General features: G+C 33.4%; 1 protein-coding gene across 3 annotated transcripts in view; it reads left to right on the top strand.

The window, feature by feature from the left end:
* Positions 1-25198, top strand: part of Rel (REL proto-oncogene, NF-kB subunit) — a 30833-nt gene extending 5635 nt beyond the window's left edge. Inside the window, exons 2-10 of one of the 3 annotated variants that reach the window (XM_040271343.2) lie at positions 3560-3702; positions 7092-7240; positions 12612-12703; positions 17584-17724; positions 19753-19857; positions 19965-20177; positions 20927-20995; positions 21121-21192; positions 22568-25198. In XM_040271343.2, coding sequence (XP_040127277.1) covers positions 3560-3702; positions 7092-7240; positions 12612-12703; positions 17584-17724; positions 19753-19857; positions 19965-20177; positions 20927-20995; positions 21121-21192; positions 22568-23319 — 1736 coding nt within the window. In that variant the 3' untranslated portion in view covers positions 23320-25198. Of the gene's footprint in view, positions 1-3559; positions 3703-7091; positions 7241-12611; positions 12704-17583; positions 17725-19752; positions 19858-19964; positions 20178-20926; positions 20996-21120; positions 21193-22540 lie in introns of all 3 variants that reach the window. The other 2 variants (XM_040271342.2, XM_005322038.4) reach the window with 2 other exon arrangements.
* Positions 25199-25568: the final 370 nt, after the last annotated feature.

Genomic DNA, 25568 nt, shown 5'->3' with positions numbered 1-25568 from the left:
TTTATATTTTACCTTCTTCTACTCCATATGTGACTACATTTCAGCACTTTTTATCTGTGGGAAGAGTGGCATTTGCAAAACGGTCCTGAGAAAGGAAATAACTGTTGGCATTGTACTGATATATAATATAAATTATTTATAGCTAGGAAGTTTTAAAAATCACAGCCACAGATAAAGAAATCAGCATATGAATGGGTGTGAGGAAGTAGGAAGGTATGGCAATTCTAGTACCTACAAAGCACTGTTTTTTTCATCATAGCAGAATCTAATGAAGAAGATCTGTTAATCATTAATATAGTCTTTTCATGTTTGAGTAACTTGCACAAACAAAATGTCTTCAGATTTTAAATCATTCATCCAATAGATATTTACTTAATATTTGTATATAAGGCACTTATGAATAATGTAATTTCTGCCTTCAAGTATCTAAAAGAAATAAAGCAGGTAGCTTTATTTCAAGAACAAATAAAATGAATCCTCTCTGAATTAAAGTTATTTGGAATAATTTTTATAAACAAAAGTACTATTTTTATTTACAGGAAGAGGAAATTATTTTCAGCTGGGGAGGTATAGAATATTACAAAAAATTTGGTTACTTGGTTGTTAGTGAAACTTTTTACCAATTAAGAACTTCCGTAATAGAAAAAGTAAACTTCAAGAACTTTTCAGTACACAATATTATATGATAACTAATATTAATGTCATTTTCAGCATTTTAAAAAACTTTTAAAAAGTATTCTATTTAATCTTTTCAACAATTGCTTTTCTGTTCTTTTGTCTATAGACTTACTTCATTAACACACTAGATAGGTTTTTAAAATGTCAATAAATCACTGCTCACTTTGCTCACAATGAGCCTAGAATTTTTATTTATACTCCTCCTCCTCCAAAGAAGTTAACAGCTTACTATCAATGATGTAATTCTGTATCAGTTTTCCACCAAGACACCTTAAAGTAGTGTGCAGGGATTTATTTGACCTTTAGTTCAACCACATAAATTATTTAAGATGTCACTGAAAAATACTGTTGATTTTAACTATTGAGAGGGAAATGTACTTCTTTTAGATATACCTACAAGAATGTATAAAGATAGGAAATATTCAAAATTATAATGTGATTTTGAAATATACAACGACATAAATTGTGAAATACTCATTTGTATGCATGCCTTGTGGTTTTTCAGTAAAATTGAAAAAAGAGTTATGAACTTGATTGAGTTAGTTTTTCCTGGCCCTTTGTGTTTTGAATAAACAAATAGGTAGTAGCTTCAATACAAGAAGTCTGATTTAAGCTGAATAAAATTGAAGATAACAGTAATAACTTATTCAATGACCCAAAGTAGAAATGTGGTGTCATCAATACTTCTTTTAATTTTTCTTTTGATGCCTAATGCCTAGGCACCAAATACTGGCAGTTTTATCTTTTAAATGAACCTGGATTCCTATTATCACTGCCTTATTTTAGACACATGCTCATCATTGCCCACATGACAGTAGTCTCCATTTATCCACAGTTTTGGTTTTGATAATTCAGTTACTTGTGGTCAGCCATAGTCCAAAAATAATAAGAGGAAATTTCCAGAAATAAGTAATAAGTTTTCAATAACTATTGTTAGAATATATTATTCTATTTTTTTATTATTGCTGTTAATCTCTTATTGTGCCTAATTTATAAATTAAACTTTAGCATATATAGGTATGTATAGGACAAACATGGTATATATAAAGTTCAGCACTGTTCATAAAGTTTCAGGAACCCACTGGGGGGTCTTGGAACATACCCCCATGGATAAGGGGGGAACTGTTATATTTTAATGGACTCTGAATTGATCACCTTGCTTTTTACTTTCAATCTGTCCAGTGCCACCAGAGTTCTTATTCTCAAATGCTATTCTGATCTTGTGATTTCCCTGCATAAAAATAATGATTCCTCATAACACATAAAATGAAATCTGTATTACTTTGTGTGCTCTGAGTTTTGGTTCTCTAAGAGTAGAAACATACTCTACTTCCATTGGTGATACCTAAATAAACTCTTCTATGGACACACTCTTCTTCCTTCTCCCTAGAATGCTTACCTTTTTTCTTTCCTCCTCTTTTCACCAAGTCATATGTATAACAGTAAGAACTTTAACACATGTGATGTCTGATCCTTACAACAACACTATGAGGTAGTGCTGTTATGATTATCATTCCCATTTTACAGAGGAGACTAAGAGATTTTAATAACATTTCCAGGGACTTACTGTTAAAAAATGGCTAGGTGGGATTCAAAAGGCCTCTTCTTATACTTACCTAATAAGACCCACTGTTTTATCTTTTCTGAAATTGCTTGCATTCTAACAGGATAACCTCAGTGAAATGGATTTATAATTGTGGGAATTTAGAAATCACTAAATGGATTGGGGGAGTGTCTTTTTTTTTTTCTTTTTTGAATGGAAGATGTCTTCATACCCCTGAAATGAAAACACATTGTTAATTACCCCTTTTAAGCACAATTGAGTATCTTTATTGAACTTTTATTTCCATGATTTGGATAATAAGAAAGGGTAAAGATACATATGTTTTAAACAGCCTTATTAATGTATAATTAATGTATAACAAATTACACATTCTTAAAGTACACAATTTGGTAAGTTTTGACCTATGTGTACAACCTAAATCATCACCACAATCAAAATAATTAACATGTCCATCATCTCCTAAACTTTACCCCATTTTAGGCAACTAGTGATCTGCTTTCTTTCATTATAGTTTACTTAGTCTAGAGTTAGCTCTAAATGGACTTATACCATATGTGCTCTTTTGGTCTGGCTTTGTTCACTCAGCATAATTATTTTAATAGTCATTCATTAAGTATGTGTATCAGTAGCTTATCCTACAGATGCAATTTTGAATAATATTGCTATATAAAACAAATAGTTGCGCTTTCTTTTCCTCCATAGTGTCTTATATTGTAGAAAAAATTTAGATGGGACTGCTTGAAAATTCTTTTGAGCCTGAAGTCTCTTCTGGGGCTTGTTTTAGTATACAATGTACAAGTCCTTTAACATTCCAAACTTATGCTTTTGCAAGAATTTAAATTATTTTCATTTTTAGGGAATGATCTTTTCACCTACTTCCAAGAATCCAGTGTTAAGCCAAACAGTTAAATATGTTTACTCTCTTGGGGAGTATAATGTACTGCTGAATACTATCTTCTTCATCATTCTGGGGCATCTTGGGGAAAACCCTTCTGCTTGATCTCATGTGGAAAGTGAATATTTATGAAGTGGTTATTTTAGAACTTGATATTAACATTAGCTGTGGATATTAAGCAATAAAGCATTAATTAATCAGTTGATGTATGACTTGTGTTAATACTACATATGAGCTCAATTTGAATGGGAGCAAAAGATGTGTCTTCCAATCAATCTTGGATAATTACATTACAATCTTTTAATGTTGGGAGGGAGAATCTTTGTTTTAGTCTGCTGTTTAAAAAAAAAAACCCAAATTGTTAGAAATCTATTATAATCCTATTGTAATCTCACTGAACCCTTCCCTTTTAAAATTTTCAGGTGGGTATAACCCATACATAAAGATAATTGAACAACCCAGACAGAGGGGAATGCGATTTAGGTACAAATGTGAAGGGCGATCAGCTGGCAGCATTCCAGGAGAGCACAGCACTGAGAACAATCGAACATTCCCATCTATCCAGGTAATAGATCCTTCTGTGTCTTTCTTACTTTGGGTTGATTGATATTTTAGCTATTGCAGTTATATTAAAGATTCATTTTCTTTAATTACCTCCATAGTCTTTTTCCTTTATTCCCTTTTAAATTAATCTGTATTAGATGGTAGGGACATTTCTTAATTATAATACAGTCTTCCCTGATGTAGATAATTACAATTATTTGTATATTAATCTATGTAGAGAGAATCACAGTGCTAAGTGTACATTGGCAGCTTTTGGATTATGATCCCTTTCATGGAGCACAAAGCATTTAATGAGGAAAAAGTATTATGTTCATGTAGAGGTGAGGAAAATTACTGTGTAGATGAAACATGAATTTGAGAACTGAATCAGAATTCTTTCTGTAATGTCTTAGTCTAGGGCTTATCAAAAAGGAGAAGAACTTTTTTTTTCCTTTTTCCTTATCTTTATTGCCTGCATCTGATACTCTGCATCATTGGCATCATTTAAAATAGTATAATTTTTTAAAAATGGCTTTTTTCATATTAGCATAAGTTTCAAAAGTAGTTTTTAATTGACAATGACTTTGACAAATATATCAGTTTATTTTTATTTTTATTTTTTAGTTGCAGATGTACAAATTTATTTATTTATTTATTTTTAAAAAAGATTTTTATCATTCACTATTTAATACTGTCCAAAGTATTAAAAGCAAAATCGTTCTTTAAAAAATAGAAAATCAAAAATAATGAATTTGACACAGAGAAGAAAATAATTCTGAAAACTCAGCCCAGTTTCTTATCAGAATACAAATTCCTAAATTCCAGTTCCAGCAAGTATCATAAAATATCTTAAAAATTCTAATGTGGGAAACAATCACCTCTTTGCCATAAAATACAGCTGCAGAAATGATTCTACAGTTCTTCTCATTTAAGACATAATGGGGGGGCTGGGGATGTGGCTCAAGCGGTAGCGCGCTCGCCTGGCATGCATGCGGCCCGGGTTCGCTCCTCAGCACCACATACAAACAAAGATGTTGTGTCCGCCAAAAAATAAATAAATATTAAAAAAAAATAAAAAAAATAAGACATAATGGGTGGGAAAGAATAAGAAACATGGAACATGGAACAGAGTTCAGCTTTTGCAGCTCATAAAGGACAATTTTGATTCAATCTCCCACAGCTTCATTTGCAATGCTTTCAAGACATCTTCCATCTGTTTTAGAGACTCTTCTATTTCAACTCGGCTTTATTTTTATGTGGTGTCGAGGATCGAACTCAGTGCCTCACATGTGCTAGGCAAGCGTTCTACCACTGAGCCACAACCCCAACCCCTGTACCAGTTTATTTTTGTAAATTATATTTCACTTACCTTTTAATTTTTTTATCCTTTAAATGCCAATTTAAAAGCTTAATAGCAAGCTGGGCATAGTAGCACATGCTGTAGTCTCAGCTACTTGGGATACTGAGACAGGAGGATCACTTGAATCCTGAAGTTCAAGACCAATCTGAGCAAAATAGCAGGATCTCATCTCAAAAAACAAAACAAAAAAACCTAATAGCAAAGTGAATTTTGAAAAGTGGTATTTAATTTTTTATCAACAGATCTTTATTCACTATTTTTGGGGAGGGGAGTACCAAGGATTGAACTCAGGGGCACTCAACCACTGAGCCACATCCCCAGCCCTATTTTGTATTCTATTTAGAGACAAGGTTTCACTGCGTAGCTTAGCTTAGCGCCTAGCTTTTGCTGAGTCTGGCTTTGAATTCGTAATTCTTCTGCCTCAGCCTCCTGAGCTGCTAGGATATCAGGCATGCACCACTGTGCCCAGCTTAATTCACTATTTTATAACTGCATTACTTACAGAGTTTATTCTGTTGAATTTAAAGAGAATTGTTAAATTATAGAATAAGGTAATGCCAACATTTTGTATTGAATTCCAAATTCCTATTTTCATTTATTTAACTAATACATAAAAACATAAAAATTATATATATGAATGGCATACCATGTAATGTTTGATATATGTATGCACTATATGAACTTTAAATAATGTTAAACATACTTATCTCCTCAAACATTTACCATGTCTATATGGTGAAATATTCAAACTCCTTTCTTCTAGCTTTTTTTTTTCTTGGTATGTGCTGATGATTGAATTCAGGGCCTTGTGCATGCAAGGCAAGCACTCTACTAACTGCTGAGCTGTATCCCTAGCCCTTTTCTAGCTTTTAAAATATATAGTACGCTATTGTTATATCTAATCACTATACTGTGCAATATTATACCAGAGCTTCTTGCTCCTATCTAACTGTATCAACTTTCTAATTTTAAGTCACATTTTTGGTACAGTATGGATTTGGTTTATCCAAATCCTTTTATTTAAATGTTAAAGGTAAAACATAATAAGTAAATTTTAAAAATTTTATTTTCCAATCCCTTGAGTCAATTTTTTCTTCTCCATAATTCTATTTATTTATTATGTCTCTAAAATATTTCTATGATCTGTATTCTTACCATTCCAGAAGGTCCTAAACACTTTCCAGCTTGAGTTCTATCTACTGTAAACCTGTCCTAGAGTCTTGAGTGGTTACCTCTCTTCCACCCAGAAAGGCAACATATACTTCATGGTTTCTGTTTAAATTATGTTTAAATTCAGATTTATAGATTTTAGTGCCCTCTACCTGGTACACCACTCAGTCTACTTAACTACCTTGCTCCCTTAGGGTATGTTGGTTTTTTTATTCCCTGCTCATTCGTGCAAATTTGCTAGCTTTGAAAGTAAACATTAGTTTCTCTCCATCTCATAGTGTCCTCCTGCCTCTCCCATGCTTACTCTCCTTTGTACTGGGAATGTTCCAGATTTGAGTGAGATTTCATCTTATTAAACTCAGCTTGATTTACTGCTTATTACACAGGGAACACTTGAGATTTGTTTATATTATTTTATATAACTGATTAACGGTTATTTTGTAAAATTAAATCTTGCATGTTAAGTAAAATTATATTTATGTGCTATTATTTTGAGTGTGGTTTAACTATATATTTTCAAGGGGTATTTATGGTATGATAGTACATCTAAGATAAAGGATTTAGTGTTCTAACATTTTAGTTCTTCCTCATGCTCTGTGATAAAAATTAAAGTATAATATTACTTGTTTTAAAAAGAAATAAATAATCAGATGATATGATCAGTTGAAATTAGGGCAGAAAATAATATGTCCAGCAGCTGAGAGGTAAGTTCTTTCCTACTGGTATTCTCTGGAAAGTTTCATCTCTACTGCAGTTTCTGGTCAGTTGAATTTTATTTATTTAGAGCTAATTACATTATATAAATTGAACTATCAATTTAGTAAATCAGTTCTTAATAAAATATATTTATGAATCATATATTTAATCCCCCCTTTTTCCAGATTATGAACTACTATGGAAAAGGAAAAGTAAGAATTACATTAGTTACAAAAAATGACCCCTATAAACCTCATCCTCATGATTTAGTTGGAAAAGACTGCCGAGATGGCTACTATGAAGCAGAATTTGGTCAAGAACGCAGGCCTTTATTGTAAGTACATAGTCACAAACATCTTTTTTTTAATATATATATTTTTGTAATTGTAGATGGACAGAATGCCTTTATTTTAAAACAGAGTGGCAGGATCAAACCTAGAACCTATGCATGCTAGGCAAGCTCTCTGCCACTGAGCTACAGCCCCAGCCGATAGTCAAAAACATCTTTAGGAATAGGACAAGTATAGAATGTTCTGTTTCCTGTCCATGATCATCTGTTACTTTTTAGCAGAATAAATTAATTTGTCATACTATTTACTATGTGTATACTTAAATTTTCTTACTATTTGCGTTAGAACTAGATTTTCATTCTTCATTAGAACACACAGCACATCACATGATGGTTAGCATGAATATTTTTTTTTATCAGTAAAGGTAAAAACAAAGAAATATGATGTATTAAGAGCTGTGTAATGTTTTGAACGACCAACAATAAAAAAAAAAAGAAATTTAAGAAATAAAAAAAAGGTAAAAACAAACTTTATGTTGTGATTTTCTTTCTCAGTTTGAACAATTCCTGAAATTTTTATTCTATTTTTTCATGTAGTTAACTTTTTTAAAAATGCCACATATGAGAAAATAAGTTGGAAAACTAGAATTTCCACCATGCGGCCAGCTCAATGGTTTCATTAATGAGGTTTTTGGCATAAAAGTTAGCTAGCGGAGATCAAACTAAAACACACAGACTCAGTTACCTTTTTTCTATTGCGAGGTCCGAGAGGGCTCCCCTCTCTGGTTCCCACTTCTAACCACCCGGCAGGGCAGCAAGGATTACTCAGGGCTAGCAGGAGAGAGAGAGCACGCCAGGGAGTAGCCTTTTATTGGGGAACAAAAAATTCAGGGGAGAATTCCATCCAATGAAGGTTGAGGGCGGGGGCCGCACTCCAAGGTCAGGGTCAGTGGTCAGTCACACTCACACATGGACGGGTTCTCTCATCAGGAGAGGGCCGGGAAAGTTCGGACACAGCCAGAACGCCTCAGACCCAAACCGGGAGTCACCCAGTCACGTGTGAGAATGGCTCCCCACAAGAATTTATTAAGAAAGTGGCAGATTACAAAATTAACATACAACAAAAGTTCTAAGATAAAAAAATTATGTAATAAGTTCATATGTTGGTGAGGCTACCAGAAGATGAGCCTGTTTAGTAAGTTAGTATAAGTTAATGAAAGCTTTCTGATAGGCAATTTAACAGCTACATAGCAAAAGCCTAAAAACTATGAAAGCACCTTGAGCCAGCAATTCTACTTCTAGGAATTTATTCCCAGGAAACTATTAAGCATTTTCAGACATTTAATGATGTTTACTGTAACTTTGTAATGGCAAAAAGTTATAAATAAGAAAGGATACAAGTTAAATAAAGTGGTACATTCACTTAGTATACTTCTGAATAGTCATAAAACTAACATTGCAAATATGTCTGTTGATAAATAAAGAGATTCATAATAAGCTAGATAAAAAAAATAGATTTTAAAACAAGATATGTTTTAAAACAAGATATGAAGAATAATCTTATTTTTGTTTAAAAAGTTTATACATATACATGGTAGTGTATATGCTAAGGTATTAATAGTGGTTGTTTTTGGATGGGTAGAATTGTGAGGTTTCTTTTTTCCTAACTTGTTCATTTTTGTGATGAGCATGTATTGCTCTTGGGGGAAAATGAAACTAATGACAACAGAAATATTAGTCAGTTTCCTTATATATTGATAATAACTGTTCAGAAAATGCATCCTCTTATTAATAATAACAACACAAAACACAAAATGTTTGGTAATATACACTTTCCAAGAAATAAATCCTGTCTGTATTATTTGACATCCCAATAGCATTTTGAACCTTACCTCTCCTGTCTGGAAGTATTCTCTTTTCTTAATTTCTATGAGAACAAACGTATTTTACTTCCTTCTTTTCTGGCCATTCTTTCTTTCTTATTGTAGCAGTTAAATTTTTGGATTACTTCATTTATCCCAGTAATGACCTTTGTGGTTGCCCAGTCTTTATCCCCAATCCAGGATCCCATTAAGGATTACTCATTATATTTAGGATTATATTTAACATGAGAAACATAACATGTTTCATGAAACACTGGGCAAGAAATCTACAGAGGTGATCCCTTCAGGACACAGGTGATCTCAGTTTTTTCTATTCTTGGTGATATTAATTGGCATTCTATTGTAAAGAAAGGATCTTTCCTTCTTTCCCTTCCCCATTTAAAAATTGTCACTGTCAACTTATATTCTTACAATCATGATATTATAGACCATTGGTGGCATTATTTTGATTTTCAAATTGACCCAGATTTGATCAAAACAAACCTTTCATACTGTCTCCTATATCCTTTCAATATGTCCCCATGTTTCTTCATACACTTCTTCACTTTCTGATACAACAATGTGTTCAAGACTTGAACTTTTCTTGATTCAGACCTTGTATCATCATTTTTTTCCAAGGATTCCTAGTTCTTTTCACTAGGGAGTGGTATTTAGTCTGATTGCTCTTATTGTTCTTTTAAATGTCTCAAAAAGACCCCTAATAGAATATGCCACAAACCATGATCTTAACCATGATCACAGCTCTTTTCCCTCAAAATTGTTCTCCTTTCACAGTACCTTGTCTTAGTGGTTTCTGTAAAACCCCCAAACATAGACCCCTCACACGTGTGTGAATCATTAAGATACCTCCTAAATAGCTCTTGAATCGATCCATGTCACCTAGTGAACTCCCATGAAAACCATACTACCTCCACAGTTTTAAATTGGAGTTGCTGGGATAGCCTTAACCCTGGTGACCATTGGTGGCATTATTTTGATTTTCAAAATCAAAATCTGGTGGTCTTGCATCAGCTCTTTTTTTGATCTCCTCCCCTTAGTTTTCCTTCATTTTAGCCAGAGATATCTTTTAAAATACAAATTGAATATTTCCCTGCTTAAGACATTTTAATGGCTTTCTGTGGCTCTTGGAATAGGGAAAACATTCCTTCTGTGGCCTACCAGCCCCCATGGTCCACTTGTTCTAGCCTTCTGTTGAATTGTGCTTCCTCTGCCTGATCTCTACGCTTTCATCACAAAAGCCTTCCTTTAGTTTCTTCTGCTCACAAGGTTCTTCTGTCGGGGCCATTGCATGGAAGTCTCTTTCCTCTCCTCTTCCCTTAGTTCAGTTCTATTCATATTAAGAATCACTTCCTTACAGGGGGCCTGTGTCCACCCTGAATTGGTTGACTCTCCCATCATAGGCTTCCATAAATCATGTATATCTCCTTGTCATGATTTCAGTTTAGCATTTTTTGTGTGATTATTTAATAGCTATCAGATTATCTAGAGTAGAGGTTAGCAGACTTTTTCTGTAAAAAGCTAGATAGTAAAGATTTTAGGCTTTGCAGGCTCTAGGGTCTGTGTTGCAATTACTGAACTCTGCTGTTTCGGCTTGAAATTCATGAGTACGACTGTTCTGTTATAAACTTAATTTACAAAACCAGGCAGTATGCTGGATATGGCCAGGAGTTATAGTTTGCCAACTCTTGTATGCAACTATAAACTCCATGAAGGGAGGATTGTATGTCCTCATTACTTTCCAGAATTTTTAAGGGATAGTGGGAACTTCAAAACTTGTTGAATGTGAATGAACGAATTAATAATTGATTTATATAATCTTTATAATCTTTGGTTTCTGCGTATCAGAAATTTTCTTTTCTTATTCTTTTGCCATGCTGGGGATTAGATTCAGGGCCTTACACAAATGTAGAAAGTGCTCTACCACTGAGCTACACCCTCAACCTTCAGAATTTCAAAAATCCTCATTACTTCTAATATTCTTAGCAATCATTATTCAGATGAAACAAAATCATGTAGTATAAAAGTATGAAGAATTCTTAAAGATCTTTTGTCAATGAAAAATTAAGAATCAAACAAAAAATATTTCACAGTAAAGGACTACTTTTGAGGAAGAGGATTGTAATTATAGAATTTTAAGAAAGGATTGAGAATTCATGACTTATGTTTTAGTATTGGAAGTAGAGGAAGAAAATGCCAAAGATATTTTAGATTTTAACAGTCAGAAGTCTGAATATGCAGAGCATGAACATGAGACAATAGAAGCATGGGGAGAGAGAAAAACAAGGCAGCCTCTGGTTGCAAGTGTCGTATGAAGTTTGAACAAATGGTAATGTTACTATAATTGAGTTTTGCTTCCTTATTCACACCCACCCAACTTTAATGATGTCATGGTTTTTCCATGCGGGAACAAGTATGACTGAGTGGTGGTGGGGGAGTTCCCCTGACCATCATCTGTACTACACATATGCAAATTAGTAATATTTGTAGCTATTGAGAAGTTTTCCATAAATGACATTTTGAAACTTTTGTTAAATATTGTTGTTAGTATTAAACCTCTTTCTAATAAAATACATTTTAATACTTTTTTTTTCAATACTTTCTTACAGTAACATCATGTAATATGGCACAAAACATATTCTACTGCTATTGGCTGTGGAAGTCAAAAATCAGATCTCTGGCAGGGCTGTGCAGCCAGCATAAATGAATAGAGCTGATTGTGTTTAAGAGGACTAGTAGGCATTACAGCAAACTGCATCAATGGGGTCCCCGATGCTCAGCCCCTACCAGTTGTTTCTGTGCCAACTTGCATTACCAAACCTCTAAAATATTAAAGAGAATTCAGAATTTCCAATGTTTATATGCAGTTACTTGATTTTAATTGTAGACAACATTCCTACATCTAAAACAAACACACCTGTGGACTTGAGGCTGTGAGCATCTTTTTATACCTTTTCCTTTATATGATCAAATACGTAGATTTTACTGATTTGATCATGAATTTGGGAGGCGACATTTTGCTTTTTGGTGTTCCTTTCCCGTTAATCTGTGTCTACTTTGGTAAATTTGACATAGGCATATTGGTAAGGTATAAATTATAATATATAAAAATGCTATAATTCTATATGTACATTTTTCTTGTAGCAGTTCTTTTAGAAATATAACACCACTTTTCAAAATTCTCCCATTTTTCGGCTGGGGATGTGGCTCAAGCGGTAGCGCGCTCACCTGCATGTGTGCGGCCCGGGTTCGATCCTCAGCACCACATACAAAACAAAGATGTTGTGTCTGCTGATAACTAAAAAATAAATATTAAAAATTCTCTTTTTCTCTCTCCCCATCTCTCACTCTGTCTTTTAAAAAAAAAATTCTCCCAATTTTATCATAGCAATTAGAAATACAATTCATGCTTTAATATCTCCAACCAACAAAATAATGTCTCCTCAGTGTGGGATATATGCTTGGTTTCTATAGTTTTTTTTTTTTGTTGTTGTTAACTAGAATGCAGTTTTGAAAGTTTATTCTTTTCCTCCTAGTTTTCAAAATTTGGGTATCCGATGTGTTAAGAAAAAAGAAGTAAAGGAAGCCATTATTTCAAGAATAAGTTCAGGAATCAATCCTTTCAATGGTAAGTTTCATTTCAATTATCAGTGGAGAATGTAATTTTTTTTCTGTAAGAAAACTGGTTCTCTTTAAATGTGGCCTTCCTTATGCCACTCTTCCAACAGACAATATACATTGTGAATGTTAGTAGGTAAGGTATTGGAGGTATAGTAGGGTTATAAGATATTGGAGTGCATTTAATTCATAAGCATAGACCACAGCAAAACTTATTCCCAAGCGTAGAAGTAGTAGTACATAAATGGGAAAATCCCACAAGACATTTTCATAGTATATTTGTTTATATTCCTACATATTTACTATTCAGTGGATTTTATTTAGATAGCATTTATTAAGCATTTATACTTATAGCATTATCCTGTTGTGGCTCCTGGTACTTTTTAGCACTCTATATTGTTTGAATGGGTAAATGGGTTTTGAACTAGATATCGGTTTCTATAATAATGGTATTCTTCCTTCTAACATGTTCTGCAGCTACTTAAATAGGCATGTCAGGAATTGAATGACTATACAATTTATGATAAATAGATATATTTGTCATATTTAAGACATACCTATATTGTTGGTTTGTTTTTCCTGAATGTGTAAAAATAATTTAAAGGAAATAATGATAATTTAAGGAATGTGCTTACAGACAAGTACTGTTTTTATGGACCATAGGATGTGCATCTCTTTTGTTGTTGTTTGTTTGTTTTTAATATTTTTTTTAGATGTACATGGACACAATACCTTTATTTTATTTATTTATTTTTATGTGTGCCAGGGATCAAACTCAATGCCTCGCACATAATAGGCAAGCGCTCTACCACTGAGCCACAGCCCAGCCTGTGCATTTCTTTTTTTCTAGGTCTTAAATTTTCATACTATTTAGTATAAAGGTGAAAGCAAAATCCCCTACCTCTCCTTTTGTCTCACTTGCCAGAGAAGGCTACTATTAAGTTTGTTGTATATTTTTTTAGAATTTCCTTTATACATGTATAGGCATAAAAAGATGTACAATTTTATGTAAAGGGAGTCATTCTGTGCTTCATATTCTACAGCTTTAGTTTTTTCTACACAAGATTATATCTTAAACATCTTGTCAATACTTACAGATCTATTTTTTTAACAGATTATTCTTTTGTTTGAATGGACTTAATTTGTTTACCTAGTAATTGTAATGAACTTCTAGGTTATTTTCATTTCACTTAGAAACTCCATCAAATAGGCACTTTGAGCTCTTGTGTGAATATTTCCTTAGCATAAAATTTTCACAACTGGTAAATATATGGGTCAAGAGTATGCTCACTTAAAGCTTCAATTCAATGTCAAATTAAAAAAACAGATTTTTAAATTAAAGAGGCCATTCAAGTCTAGATGCAGTATAAAACAGGGAGATTGTTAATAGCTGTCATGTATTAAGGCCTTTTTGTATGTCAGGAAATAAATGTCATGAGCTTTATGTACACTGTTTTATTGAATCATTAAAGCAACACTGCTTTATAGAAGAGAAAACTAAAGCTTTGGTCATATAACTGTCCCAAATCATGCAGAAATTTATCTGCTGCTTCTGTGGAAGGTTTTCATTTGTTTGTTGACAGTCCAGAACCAGGCATTATATTAACAACATTAGATAATGCTTAAGGTAATTCCTGTTATATAGTAAGTGCTTTACATATTTTACTTCATCTAATTCTTGTGACAACCTATGAGGTAGGTGTTATTTATCTCTCCTTTGCGTAAACAAGAAAATGGATGCATAGAAAAACTAATTTGCTCCAGGTCATATAAATAATGAGTGGTAAAGGCAAAATTTGAATATAGGTAGCCTGGCTCCAAGATTTATGGTCAAACAAGATTTGGAAAAGGAATAATCCTGCAGTTGGTCTTTCACAGTATTTATGTTTTCTGTTGTTTAGATTGTTTTTTGTTTATGTGGTGCTAGGGATCTAACCCAGGGCATTGCACATGATGGGCAAGTGCTCTACTTCTAAGCTATAGCCCCAGCTACTTTTTGTTTTAACATCCATTCTTTCCTCCAGCCCTTTTGCTACTTCCCTTGTTTAGGAACTCATCATTTCATAATTTGAGTTGTAGCAGTTTTCCCCCAATCAAATCACAGGTCTTTAGAATAATACTATGACATAAATCTTATAATGGCTTCTTATATAGTTTAAAAATTAAATGGCCCCTACATTCAAAGTCACCTACATAAAGCTCTGACATCTTTTCTATCTTCTCGTCAACTGCTTTTCTTCATGAACCCTTAACAATTCCAGAAAAACTATTTGTTTATTCACCTTGACCATCTCAGTCCAGCGTCTCCAGTCTTTTCACTGACATTGTAGGAATGTAAGCTTACATCGTTTTTAATCTTGACAGTTGTTGACAGCCTCTGAACTTGCATTCTCACTTTTATCCTTGATATCCCTCTAAACATCCAAAAGATCCTCCTAATATCACTATGATCATTTCAGAACTCTGCTAATCATCCTTCAGTGCCACTTCTGCAGTGGTTTTCAACTTGAATATTCACAGGAATAGTACTTGTTTAAAATACAGATTCCATGGAATCATCATTTGACCCAGCTATCCCACTCCTCAGTTTATACACAAAGGACTTAAAAACAGCATACTACAGTGACACAGCCACATCAATGTTTATAGCAGCACAATTCACAAAAGCAGCACAATTCCACAATGTGGAACCAACCTAGATGCCCTTCAGTGGATGAATGAATAAAGAAACTGTGGTATATGTACACAATGGAATATTACTCAGCATTAAAAGAGAATAAAATCATGGCATTTGCAGGTAAATGGATGGAGTTGGAGAATATCATGCTAAGTGAAGTTAGCTAGTTCCAAAAAACCAAAGGCCAAATATTTTCTCTAATATGTAGATGCTGATCCATAATGGGGGTAGCGGGGAGCATAGGAGGAATGGAGGAACTTTATAGATAGGGCAAAGGAGAGGGAGCAGGGCAAAGAGGAAGGAGCAGAAAGGAGGTGGCAAGGGGGTAGGAAAGATGGTGGAATGAGATGGACATCATTACCCTAGGTACATGTATGAAGACACAAATGGTATGACTCTACTTTGTGTACACCCAGAGACATGAAAAATTGTGCTGTAAATGTATACTATGAATTAAAGTGCATTCTGCTGTCATGTATAACAAATTAGAATAAATAAATAAATTTTAAAAAATAAAATGTAGATTCAAGACCACATTTCTGGGTCTGGTGTGGGTACTGGGAATCTGCATTTTAAAAGCACATTTAGTTCAATGTTTTCTTCTTTGTGATTCACAGTAAGAAAGAGATTTTATTTCTCTACTTTTATTTCTACAGTTTCATGCAAATTGAACCATGAAGTCTATGCTCTTTCTTGTCTGGTTCTTCTTGCTCAGCGTGGTGTTTTTGAAATATATCCAAGTTGGGGCAAAAATCCGTAGTTGGTTCCTTTTTATTGCTGAGCATTACTGCATTGCATGGTTATGCCATAGTTTATTTATCCATTCGTATAGATTTGTTTTTAAACTTGTCAGGAGCACCTAGCTACTCATTATGTGCGTGTGTGTGTGTGTGTGTGTGTGTGTGTATTGATTACTCATCTTTGAAACTGAGAGACAGTGAGATCTTGAACTCCAATTTTACAATGCTATAAAACTTGGTTTTGAAGAAGGAAACCTCTTATTGCCTCCTTAATTAAGATGCCAGAAAAGTGTGCTACTATAATACATGTGTTGGCATCACAGCATTTTGACTTTTTATTATACAACTGTGTTCTTATAGACTCAAATGTTAGAGTCTATAAGACTCTAGCTTGAGAATGATGATATTGAGACAAATTTAAATGTTGTGATAATTACTGAGACTGTATGAGTACAAATAAAACAGTATAAAACTGTTTTTATTAGTTATTGCCTATAGTACTAAGGAATTTGGTTAACTGTTTTTTCAAACTTAGTATTTTACATTTTAATATTTTATAAAATAAGTGTTAAAATATAAAATTTGTAAAATTTAATATATATATTTAAACATTTAAAAACATAGCTGAATTGTTTATGATTTGTTATAGCTTATGGTATTCTTTGAAAATGCAGTAATATTTTTTTGTTGGAACTGGGTTTCTTTTCAAACATCAATATAAAAAACTGTTCTTACATTTTATTTTGTCATGAGTTTTTATTTTATTTTTTTCAGAACTGCAAAATTTTCCTACTGTAGGGTTTTTTGTTTTTGAGCAAATGAAGTATTTCATAGAAACTAGCTATCTTATATCATTTGGTATCTTCTTGGCACTTCATCCCTAAAATGTAGATCTCAATTTTAGTAGATATTACTGTGTGTATGTCATTTTCATGTGGACTGTAAGTAAAATTTTCTAGTAGAGTTTAATTTTTAGAAGCATAAGCTCTGGAGTCAATGGCCTGGGTTCAGATTCCCACCCTTCCAAAGTTTTCCTAGCTGTACAACTTTGGACAAATAATTTTGTCTCTTTAAAATCAGCTCTCATCTGTAAAACTGGGGGAATAATTCCTGGAAGATTTAGAAGATAACTTAAACTAAACCAAATACAGATTTGTTGAATGAATATCTCTTCTCTGTTATGTATAACTTGCATCCATTTAAAAAAATCAAATTGTTATTAATTTCATTTTGGGGTTCTATTCTAAGTGTCAGCTTACTAGAATAGTTACTTCCTAAAAAGGCTATAATTTATCAAATACTGTTAGATAGTGACTACTTGATAATAATAAAAGGCATTCTTGAGATTGAGTACATTCTGTTTTTGTTAGTACAGATTTGGTTGCTATTCAAGCTTATTGGATATAATGGATGGGGGATTTTAGCTCTGTGTGACTATTCTGCATTTAAAAAAATATGTTTATACTTGTTCAGTCCCTGAACAACAGCTGCTTGATATTGAAGATTGTGATCTCAATGTGGTGAGACTGTGTTTTCAAGTTTTCCTCCCTGATGAACTTGGTAATTTGACAACTGCTCTTCCTCCTGTTGTCTCTAACCCAATTTATGACAACCGTAAGTGCTTTATTTCCTTGTATTTGTAGTCTTAGCTTGTTTTTTTTTTTTAAAGACTAGTTTAATTATTAAAAATTTTTTGTATTTGGGAAAACAGTATATTCATCATAAGAAAAATTCAAATACTATAAAATACACAGAGTAAATCTCCTGCAATTTTATCCTCCAAAGATAATCACTGTCCTCAAGCACATATTTTACCAGTTTTTTCTTTATACCAACAAATATATCATCATCAGTCATATACACAATATAGTTTAAAAATATCATCACTGATCTTTCTAAAAACTTAATTTCTTAGTAATTTATCTTGAACCTCTTTTCCTCTTGGTTACATTATTCTTTCAATAACTGCATATTTCATGACATGCCTATATTGTAATTTTTTATCTTTATTATTTTTATGTGGTGCTGAGGATCGAACCTCACATGTGTGAGGCGTGTGCTCTACCACTGAGCTATAGCCCTAGCCCCCTATATTGTAATTTTATTAAATCATTATCCTTTCATGGGACATTTGGGTTTTTCTTTCCTTCTCATAGTTTTCCTTTTGCCCTAACAAATTTAATTGTGATAAGTATCCTTATATGTGAATATCTGGTATAAATATTACTCTGGTGTAAATTTTCAGAAGTAGAATGTTGACAGATGCTAGAACAAAAGATACAGAAATTTATCATTTGAAAAGACTGATGCTGCCGTCAAATATTTTAGCTGCACACACACACAAAATATTTATTTACCAATGGTGTCTTATTATACCTGTTTTGCTTGTAGGTTAGTGAAACCTAGGGCTGTAAACGTAGATAATAGTATCCTTCTCATACAGAGCAGTGAATGTCAGCAAGAACTATTTAGTCATATTGTCCACATAAAAGAAAACACGGAAATTGTATTTCCCTAGGGACATGGATGAGATTTAAGATTAATCTAGCTGGCACAGTGGCACACACCTATAATCTTAGCAACTTAACAAGACTCTCAGCATCCAGCAAGACTCTGTCTCAAGATAAAAAATAAAGGGGACTAGGGATATAGCTCAGTGGTAAAGCACCTATGGGTTCAATGCCCAGTACCAGAAAAAAAAATTAATCTGGTAACAGTATGTAGGATATATTGGAAGAATCAGAATTTAGAAGCAGGGAGATTTATTTAGAGAAAATGTCATTGCCTAGAAATGAATCATTTGGCTCTAAACCAGATTATTTAAAGCAGCTAAAAAGAAACACAATTCACAATAGCTAGTCTGTGGAACCAACCTAGATGCCCTTCAGTAGATGAATGGATAAAAAAAAATGTGGCATTTATACACAATGGAGTATTACTCTGCACTAAAAAATGACAAAGTCATGGAATTTGCAGGGAAATGGATGGCATTAGAGCAGATTATGCTAAGTGAAGCTGGCCAATCCCTAAAAAACAAAAGCCAAATGTCTTCTTTGGTATAAGGAGAGCAACTAAGAACAGAGTAGGGAGGAAGAGCATGAGAAGATTAACATTAAACAGGGACAAGAGGTGGGAGGGAAAGGGAGAGAGAAGGGTAATTGCAGGGAAATGGAAGGAGACCCTCATTGTTATACAAAATTACATTCAAGAGGAAGTGAGGGGAAAGGGGGAAATAAACAAGGGGGAGAAATGAATTACAGTAGATGGGGTAGAGAGAGAAGATGGGAGGGGAGGGGAGCCGGGATAGTAGAGGATAGGAAAGACAGCAGAATATAACATACACTAACCGATGTGACTCTGCAATCTGTATACGGGGTAAAAATGGGAGTTCATAACCCACTTGAATCAAATGTGTAAAATATGATATGTCAAGAACTATGTAATGTTTTGAACAACCAATAATAAAAATTTAAAAAAAAGAAAAGGACAGGTGTGAATGGTTAATGTATTTATTGTCATCTATCTGTACATACAAACTTTTATCTATTTTGTAAATGATTTCCCTCAAATCCTTCCCCTTACAACAGAATAATATGTAATATTAAGGTAGAGACACATTTTTTAAAAATCCTTTATATTTAGGTGCCCCAAATACTGCAGAATTAAGGATTTGTCGTGTAAACAAGAACTGTGGAAGTGTCAGGGGAGGAGATGAAATATTTCTACTTTGTGACAAAGTTCAGAAAGGTATTTACTTATTTTGTTTCATTGAATTCAGAATGTATTTTAAATTAATAGATAAAATTTACTTTGTTTTTTCATTGTTGTTATTCATTTGGTTTCTTATTAATTAGATGACATAGAAGTTCGTTTTGTGTTGAATGATTGGGAAGCAAAGGGTAACTTTTCACAAGCTGATGTACACCGTCAAGTAGCCATTGTTTTCAAGACTCCTCCATATTGTAAAGCTATAACAGAACCAGTAACAGTAAAAATGCAGCTGCGGAGACCCTCTGACCAGGAAGTTAGTGAATCTATGGATTTTAGGTATCTGCCAGATGAAAAAGGTATGATACTTTGGTGTGGTATTGCTTTATATATGTCTTAATGTTGATCCTGCTACATGGTAAGATACATTTAGTCATTATATATATTCATAATTTATATATGTTTTCTGAACGTTTTCATTTTTTCCTTATGCTCTTTGCATCTCTTTCTTAGGAAGGTTTGATTAATCTGAAATAATTTCAGATCATCTAAACTATCATCATTTCTGTTTTAGCCAGGCATGGTGGTCCCCACCTACAATCCCAGTGACTGGGGAGCCTGAGGCAAGTTTGAACCCAGCCTCAACAATTTAAGTAACTTAGTGAGACCCTGTCTCAAGATATAAGAAAAATTGCTGGGGATATGGCTCAGTGGTAAAGTGCCCCTGATTTCAATTCCCTGTACACACACACAAACCAAAAAAAGGACTTGGGATGTAGCTCAGTGGTAAAGAGCCCATGGGTTGAAGCCCCAGTACCAAGACAAACAAATTATTTTTGATTTTGGAGTATCTATTTTTGTTCTTAGTATGCCCTTTTTATAGATGGAAAATTCACCACTTAGAAAGTGTTTGCTATTTTGATCCTTATCAGACCTGTTGTTAGTTGATATGGACTTACAGGTATTATAATGTACTTATTAAATCCAGATGTACATCTAGATGTAACAGATGTAAAATGTACGTCTATTTAAAGCTTTTTGTTTATTAATGGAGAGGAAATATAATTCCTTGATGATTCACCTACTTTCCTGGTTTCTTTTTAATCAGATACTTATGGCAATAAATCAAAGAAACAAAAAACAACTCTACTGTTCCAGAAACTATGGCAGGATTGTGGTAAGAATATTTTGTATGATTCATATTTAAATAGATCTTGTTATTTGCTTTATTCAGTTTTTCAAGTTTTAATTGATAAATTATTTTTTCAAATTGCATTTAATAATGGAAAAACTTTATCATAGCAGTGAATTTTCCTGAGAGACCAAGATCTGGTCCGGTAGAGTCAATCGAAGAAGGAAGATTCATCAAAAAAGGTATTTTATCCCCTGTGGAGTATTCCTTGCACAATGTAGTGGAATTCCATTTTTAAGAATAAGCCTTTCTTTGATATTTTCCTCTCCTATAAATTTTTTCAAGATTTCAACATTGGATAATTTAGTTCTGCTTCTGTAGATTGTGTTGGAAACTAATTATGTTTGAAAAACTATATTTTGTTTGTACAGTAGTAATTTTCCTAATTATAGTGTGTCATGGAAGAAATGGTTTAGGTCTGGCTAGTCACCTTTCTTATAAGTAAAGTTTTATTGGAATATAGCCATGCTCAGTTGATGACTTATCATCTCTGGCTACCTCCCATTCTCCACCCTGCCAGTACTAAACATCAAACCCAGGGCCTCACGTATGCCAGGCAAGTGATCTATCACTGAGATAACATCTCCAGCTGCAGTTGCCTTTTCTATTTTTTTTTTTAAAACTACAACAGAAATTGGATGATTTTTAGCAGAGGTTATGTAGCTCACAAAGCATAAAATAAAATGCTATCTGGCCCTTTAGAGAAAAAAAATTTGACAACTCCTTGGTTTATATAATTCAGCCAATGGTTAATCAGAATTTCTCTTATCTTTTTTTAATATTTTTTAGTTGTAGTTGGACACAATACCTTTATTTTATTTATTTATTTTTATATGGTGCTGAGGATCAAACCCAGTGCCTTGCACGCGCTAGGTGAGCACTCTACTGCTGAGCCACAACCCCAGCTCCTTCTCTTACATCTTTTTTTTAAAAATTATTTATTTTTATTTATATATAACAGCTGAATGTATCACAATTCTTATTATATATACAGAGCTCAATTTTTCATATTTCTGGTTGTATACATAGTATACTTATATTAGCACCTTTCCTGGTTTAGCATATACAGCATTTATATAATACATAAATAAATACAGAATTTTTTTCTGACTGGGGATTTTGTAATACTTTGGGGTCACACCTTAATGTATCTTACAAGTTATATATAGTTTTCAACCATCCCTAATGAATGCTTTCTCTGTCCCTCCATTTTCTCCTAAAAGTGAGAGTATGAAATGATTTGGCTGTTTAATTCCTGTTAATTGAAATTCCAATATTTATCTTTCACTTAAAAAAGATACATGTATAAGGCCTCAAAAACTGGACTGAAATTATATATCCCAAAATAACTTTAAAATTCAGTTTTGGACTTGTATAATAATTTTAGTGCTTTGAAAAACATTTAAAATGTTAAATCAGTTCTCTTGAAATTTCTCTTTAAGAATATATTTTTTAAATTTTAATTTTTGGAATAATGATTTTTATAACTTTGTTCATTTTAATTTTGTTAAATACATTTTCCCCCCACAGAATCAAACTTGTTTTCTCATGGTACAGTTTTGTCAGAAATGTCCAGATCTTCAGGAGTTTCTAGTCAAGGAGAATCCTACTATTCCTCATCTGTATCCATCTCCAGTGGATTGTCACATCATGCTTCAGCCATACCTTCAATGGTGCCTCAGCCTCCTTCAAGTTGGTCATCAATGGCCCATCCTACCTCACGTTCAGTCAATACAAATCCACTGAGTAGTTTTTCAACAGGGACACTTTCTGCTAATTCTCAAGGTATCTCATCATTCCTGGACATGTCTGTTGGTGATTTAAATGCTTCTAATGCTTGCATTTATAACAGTACTGATGACATAGGCAGAATGGAAACATCATCCATATCACCAGCTGACTTATATGGTATTTCTGATACCAACATGCTGCCAAATTGCCCTGTGAATATGATGACAACCAGCAGTGATAGCATGGGGGAGACTGATAATCCAAGACTTGTGAGCATGAATCTTGAAAACCCCTCATGTAATTCAGTGTTAGATCCAAGAGACTTGAGACAGCTCCATCAGATGTCTTCTTCCAGTATGTCAGCAGGCACCAGTTCTAGTACTGTTTTTGTTTCACAATCAAATGCATTTGAGCGATCCGACTTCAGTTGTGCAGATAACAACCTGATAAATCAATCAGGACCATCAAATGGTACTAATCCGAACAATCATAATTTTGTTCAAAGTAGTCAGTATTCAAGCATTGGCACAATGCAAAATGAACAATTGAGTGACTCCTTTGCATATGATTTTTTTTAAGTTTATATTTCTTTTATGACATTATTAATGTATTCTTAAAAGAATTAACTAATATTTGCTTTCAAGCAAATATAAGGTAAAACCTGTAATGACTATGTCATTGGAAAAATATATTCTTGATTATTTTTGATGCCCATGGGTCAAAAGTGACCCCTATGGGGTTTTCTGAGACTTCTTGGCATTTCTTAAATTTATATGTACATTAAAAACTTCTTTAAAATGTTAAATTGGAGAAGGCAGTTGAAGTAAGCTTTCAAGGTATGGGAGGGTTTCTACCTTTTATAACATTTACATCCATATCTTTAAAGTGACTTTCAATTTTAGTTCTACACCCATACTTTCAAGAGGAAGAAGTTTCCTTGGACCTTGCTTTTTTCCTTAGGTATCTTTATTCCTTGTGATCTCAATAACTGCCTATTTAACAGCTTTATCTATAAATTAATTAAAACTCAAACTCAACATATCCAAACCTGAGTTCTTGATTTTCCCTCCCAGACTTGCTTTTCCTTCAGTCTTCCCCAACTCAGTAAATGGCAATGCCATGCTTCTGGTTGCTCAGGCCCAAACCTTGGAATCATCCTTATCTTCTATTGTTAGCACCCTATTTCTAGCTGTCCTCATTGCTTGCCTGGATTAAAGCTGTAGCCTCCCAAACCTTCCTTACATCCTTGTTCCCCTGTAGTCTGTTGTACATAAAGTATCCAGTGTTAATAATGATATTCCAAATTGCTTAAAAGCAAAATAATTCCAATGGCAAAATGGTGACAGAATTTGGCCATTAATCTCAGTTGTGATGGAATTACCATGATGCTAAGTAATTAATGTATTAAAGATCTAGTTTATCTTATAGCTAGGACCTACCCTAAATATTGAACATATTCCCATCTGGAAAATGGGTATCATTTCACTTGTACAAAGTACAACCAAACCTTAAATTTACATAAATTAATTCCATCAAAATAAAATAGGGTATGTGTGAATGACATATAAATAAAATTCTCAGTTGACTATTACTGGAAAATTGCCAGAAGAGCAAGATAAGATTAGAGTCAGAATAGTCCAGAAAGCAAAATAAAAAGATTAGAAACCCATAAATACAATTAATATTTCTCAAGTTTTGATTTTACAAGAAAATATTTGTCATATGATATAAATTCAAAAATCATAAGCACATAATAGTAGAAGTAAAATTTCTTTTCTGTTCAGAATACGAACCCAGGGTATCTCCAGATGGTGATTGTTAAGTGGTGATTTAAAAAAAAAATACAGTATCTTTTTTTTTTTTTGAGAGAATTTTAGTATTTATTTTTTAGTTTTTGGCGGACACAACATCTTTGTATGTGGTGCTGAGGATTGAACCCGGGCCGCACGCATACCAGGCGGGCGCGCTACCGCATGAGCCACATCCCTAGCCCAAAATACAAAATCTTAATGTACAGTATTTTAGTGTATTAATTAGCACTGATCATTTTAAATACTTGACTGTTAGTTCAGTGAGTTTTAACCAAATAAGCATTGAGTTGTTTTGCAGCTTTTTCCATTATAAACTGAATTAGGGTACTGCCTGCCACATCTGTGTTTAGAGTATTCCAATTTTTCATTTTTCAGGTGCTTTTTACTGATCATAGAATTTGTAATTTAAAATGCATTTGGCTACAAGTTTCTTCTACTAAATGTGTTTGTACTTTGACCTTAGTTTTGCGAAGAAGGTACTCTTCTTATCTAATCTCCATTTGTTACACTGGATCCCTCTTCCTCTCTACTTCCCATCCCATTTCCTGTATCCTCACATCACCATTTAGTTCTTTTCTTTGTATAAACATGGCAGGTGTCTTCTCCAGCCTAAAAATAAAGACCCCAAAAAACAAAATAGCAAAAACCTTTCCTACCACCCTGATATTCCTTCCCTCTTGATTTCAAAAGTGTTTGCCTTTCCATTTCCTCACTTCAGTCTTTCCTTGTGTATCAATTTGTCTTTAGCTCCTACTATTTTCTGTGATATTCTGGGAAATGTGACCAGAGACTAACCCCCTAGTCAAATCTAATGTCTTTTTATCAGTCATTATTCTGCATATCCTTTTTACAACTTACCTATTGACCATTCCTGCTATGGATACTCCTCTGGCATTTCTGTGGTGGACAGGATTTCTCTCTGAGGTCCGTTTTTTCCTTAGAGCCCCATCCCTAGTCTTCAGATGGTGCTGGTTTTTCCTCTGTGTAGTCGTCTTAGTGCCCACAGCTTCAGCTTT

Source organism: Ictidomys tridecemlineatus, chromosome 12, assembly GCF_052094955.1.
Source record: "Ictidomys tridecemlineatus isolate mIctTri1 chromosome 12, mIctTri1.hap1, whole genome shotgun sequence".
NCBI lineage: Eukaryota > Metazoa > Chordata > Mammalia > Rodentia > Sciuridae > Ictidomys > Ictidomys tridecemlineatus.
This window is presented reverse-complemented; position numbering and strand designations above follow the sequence as displayed.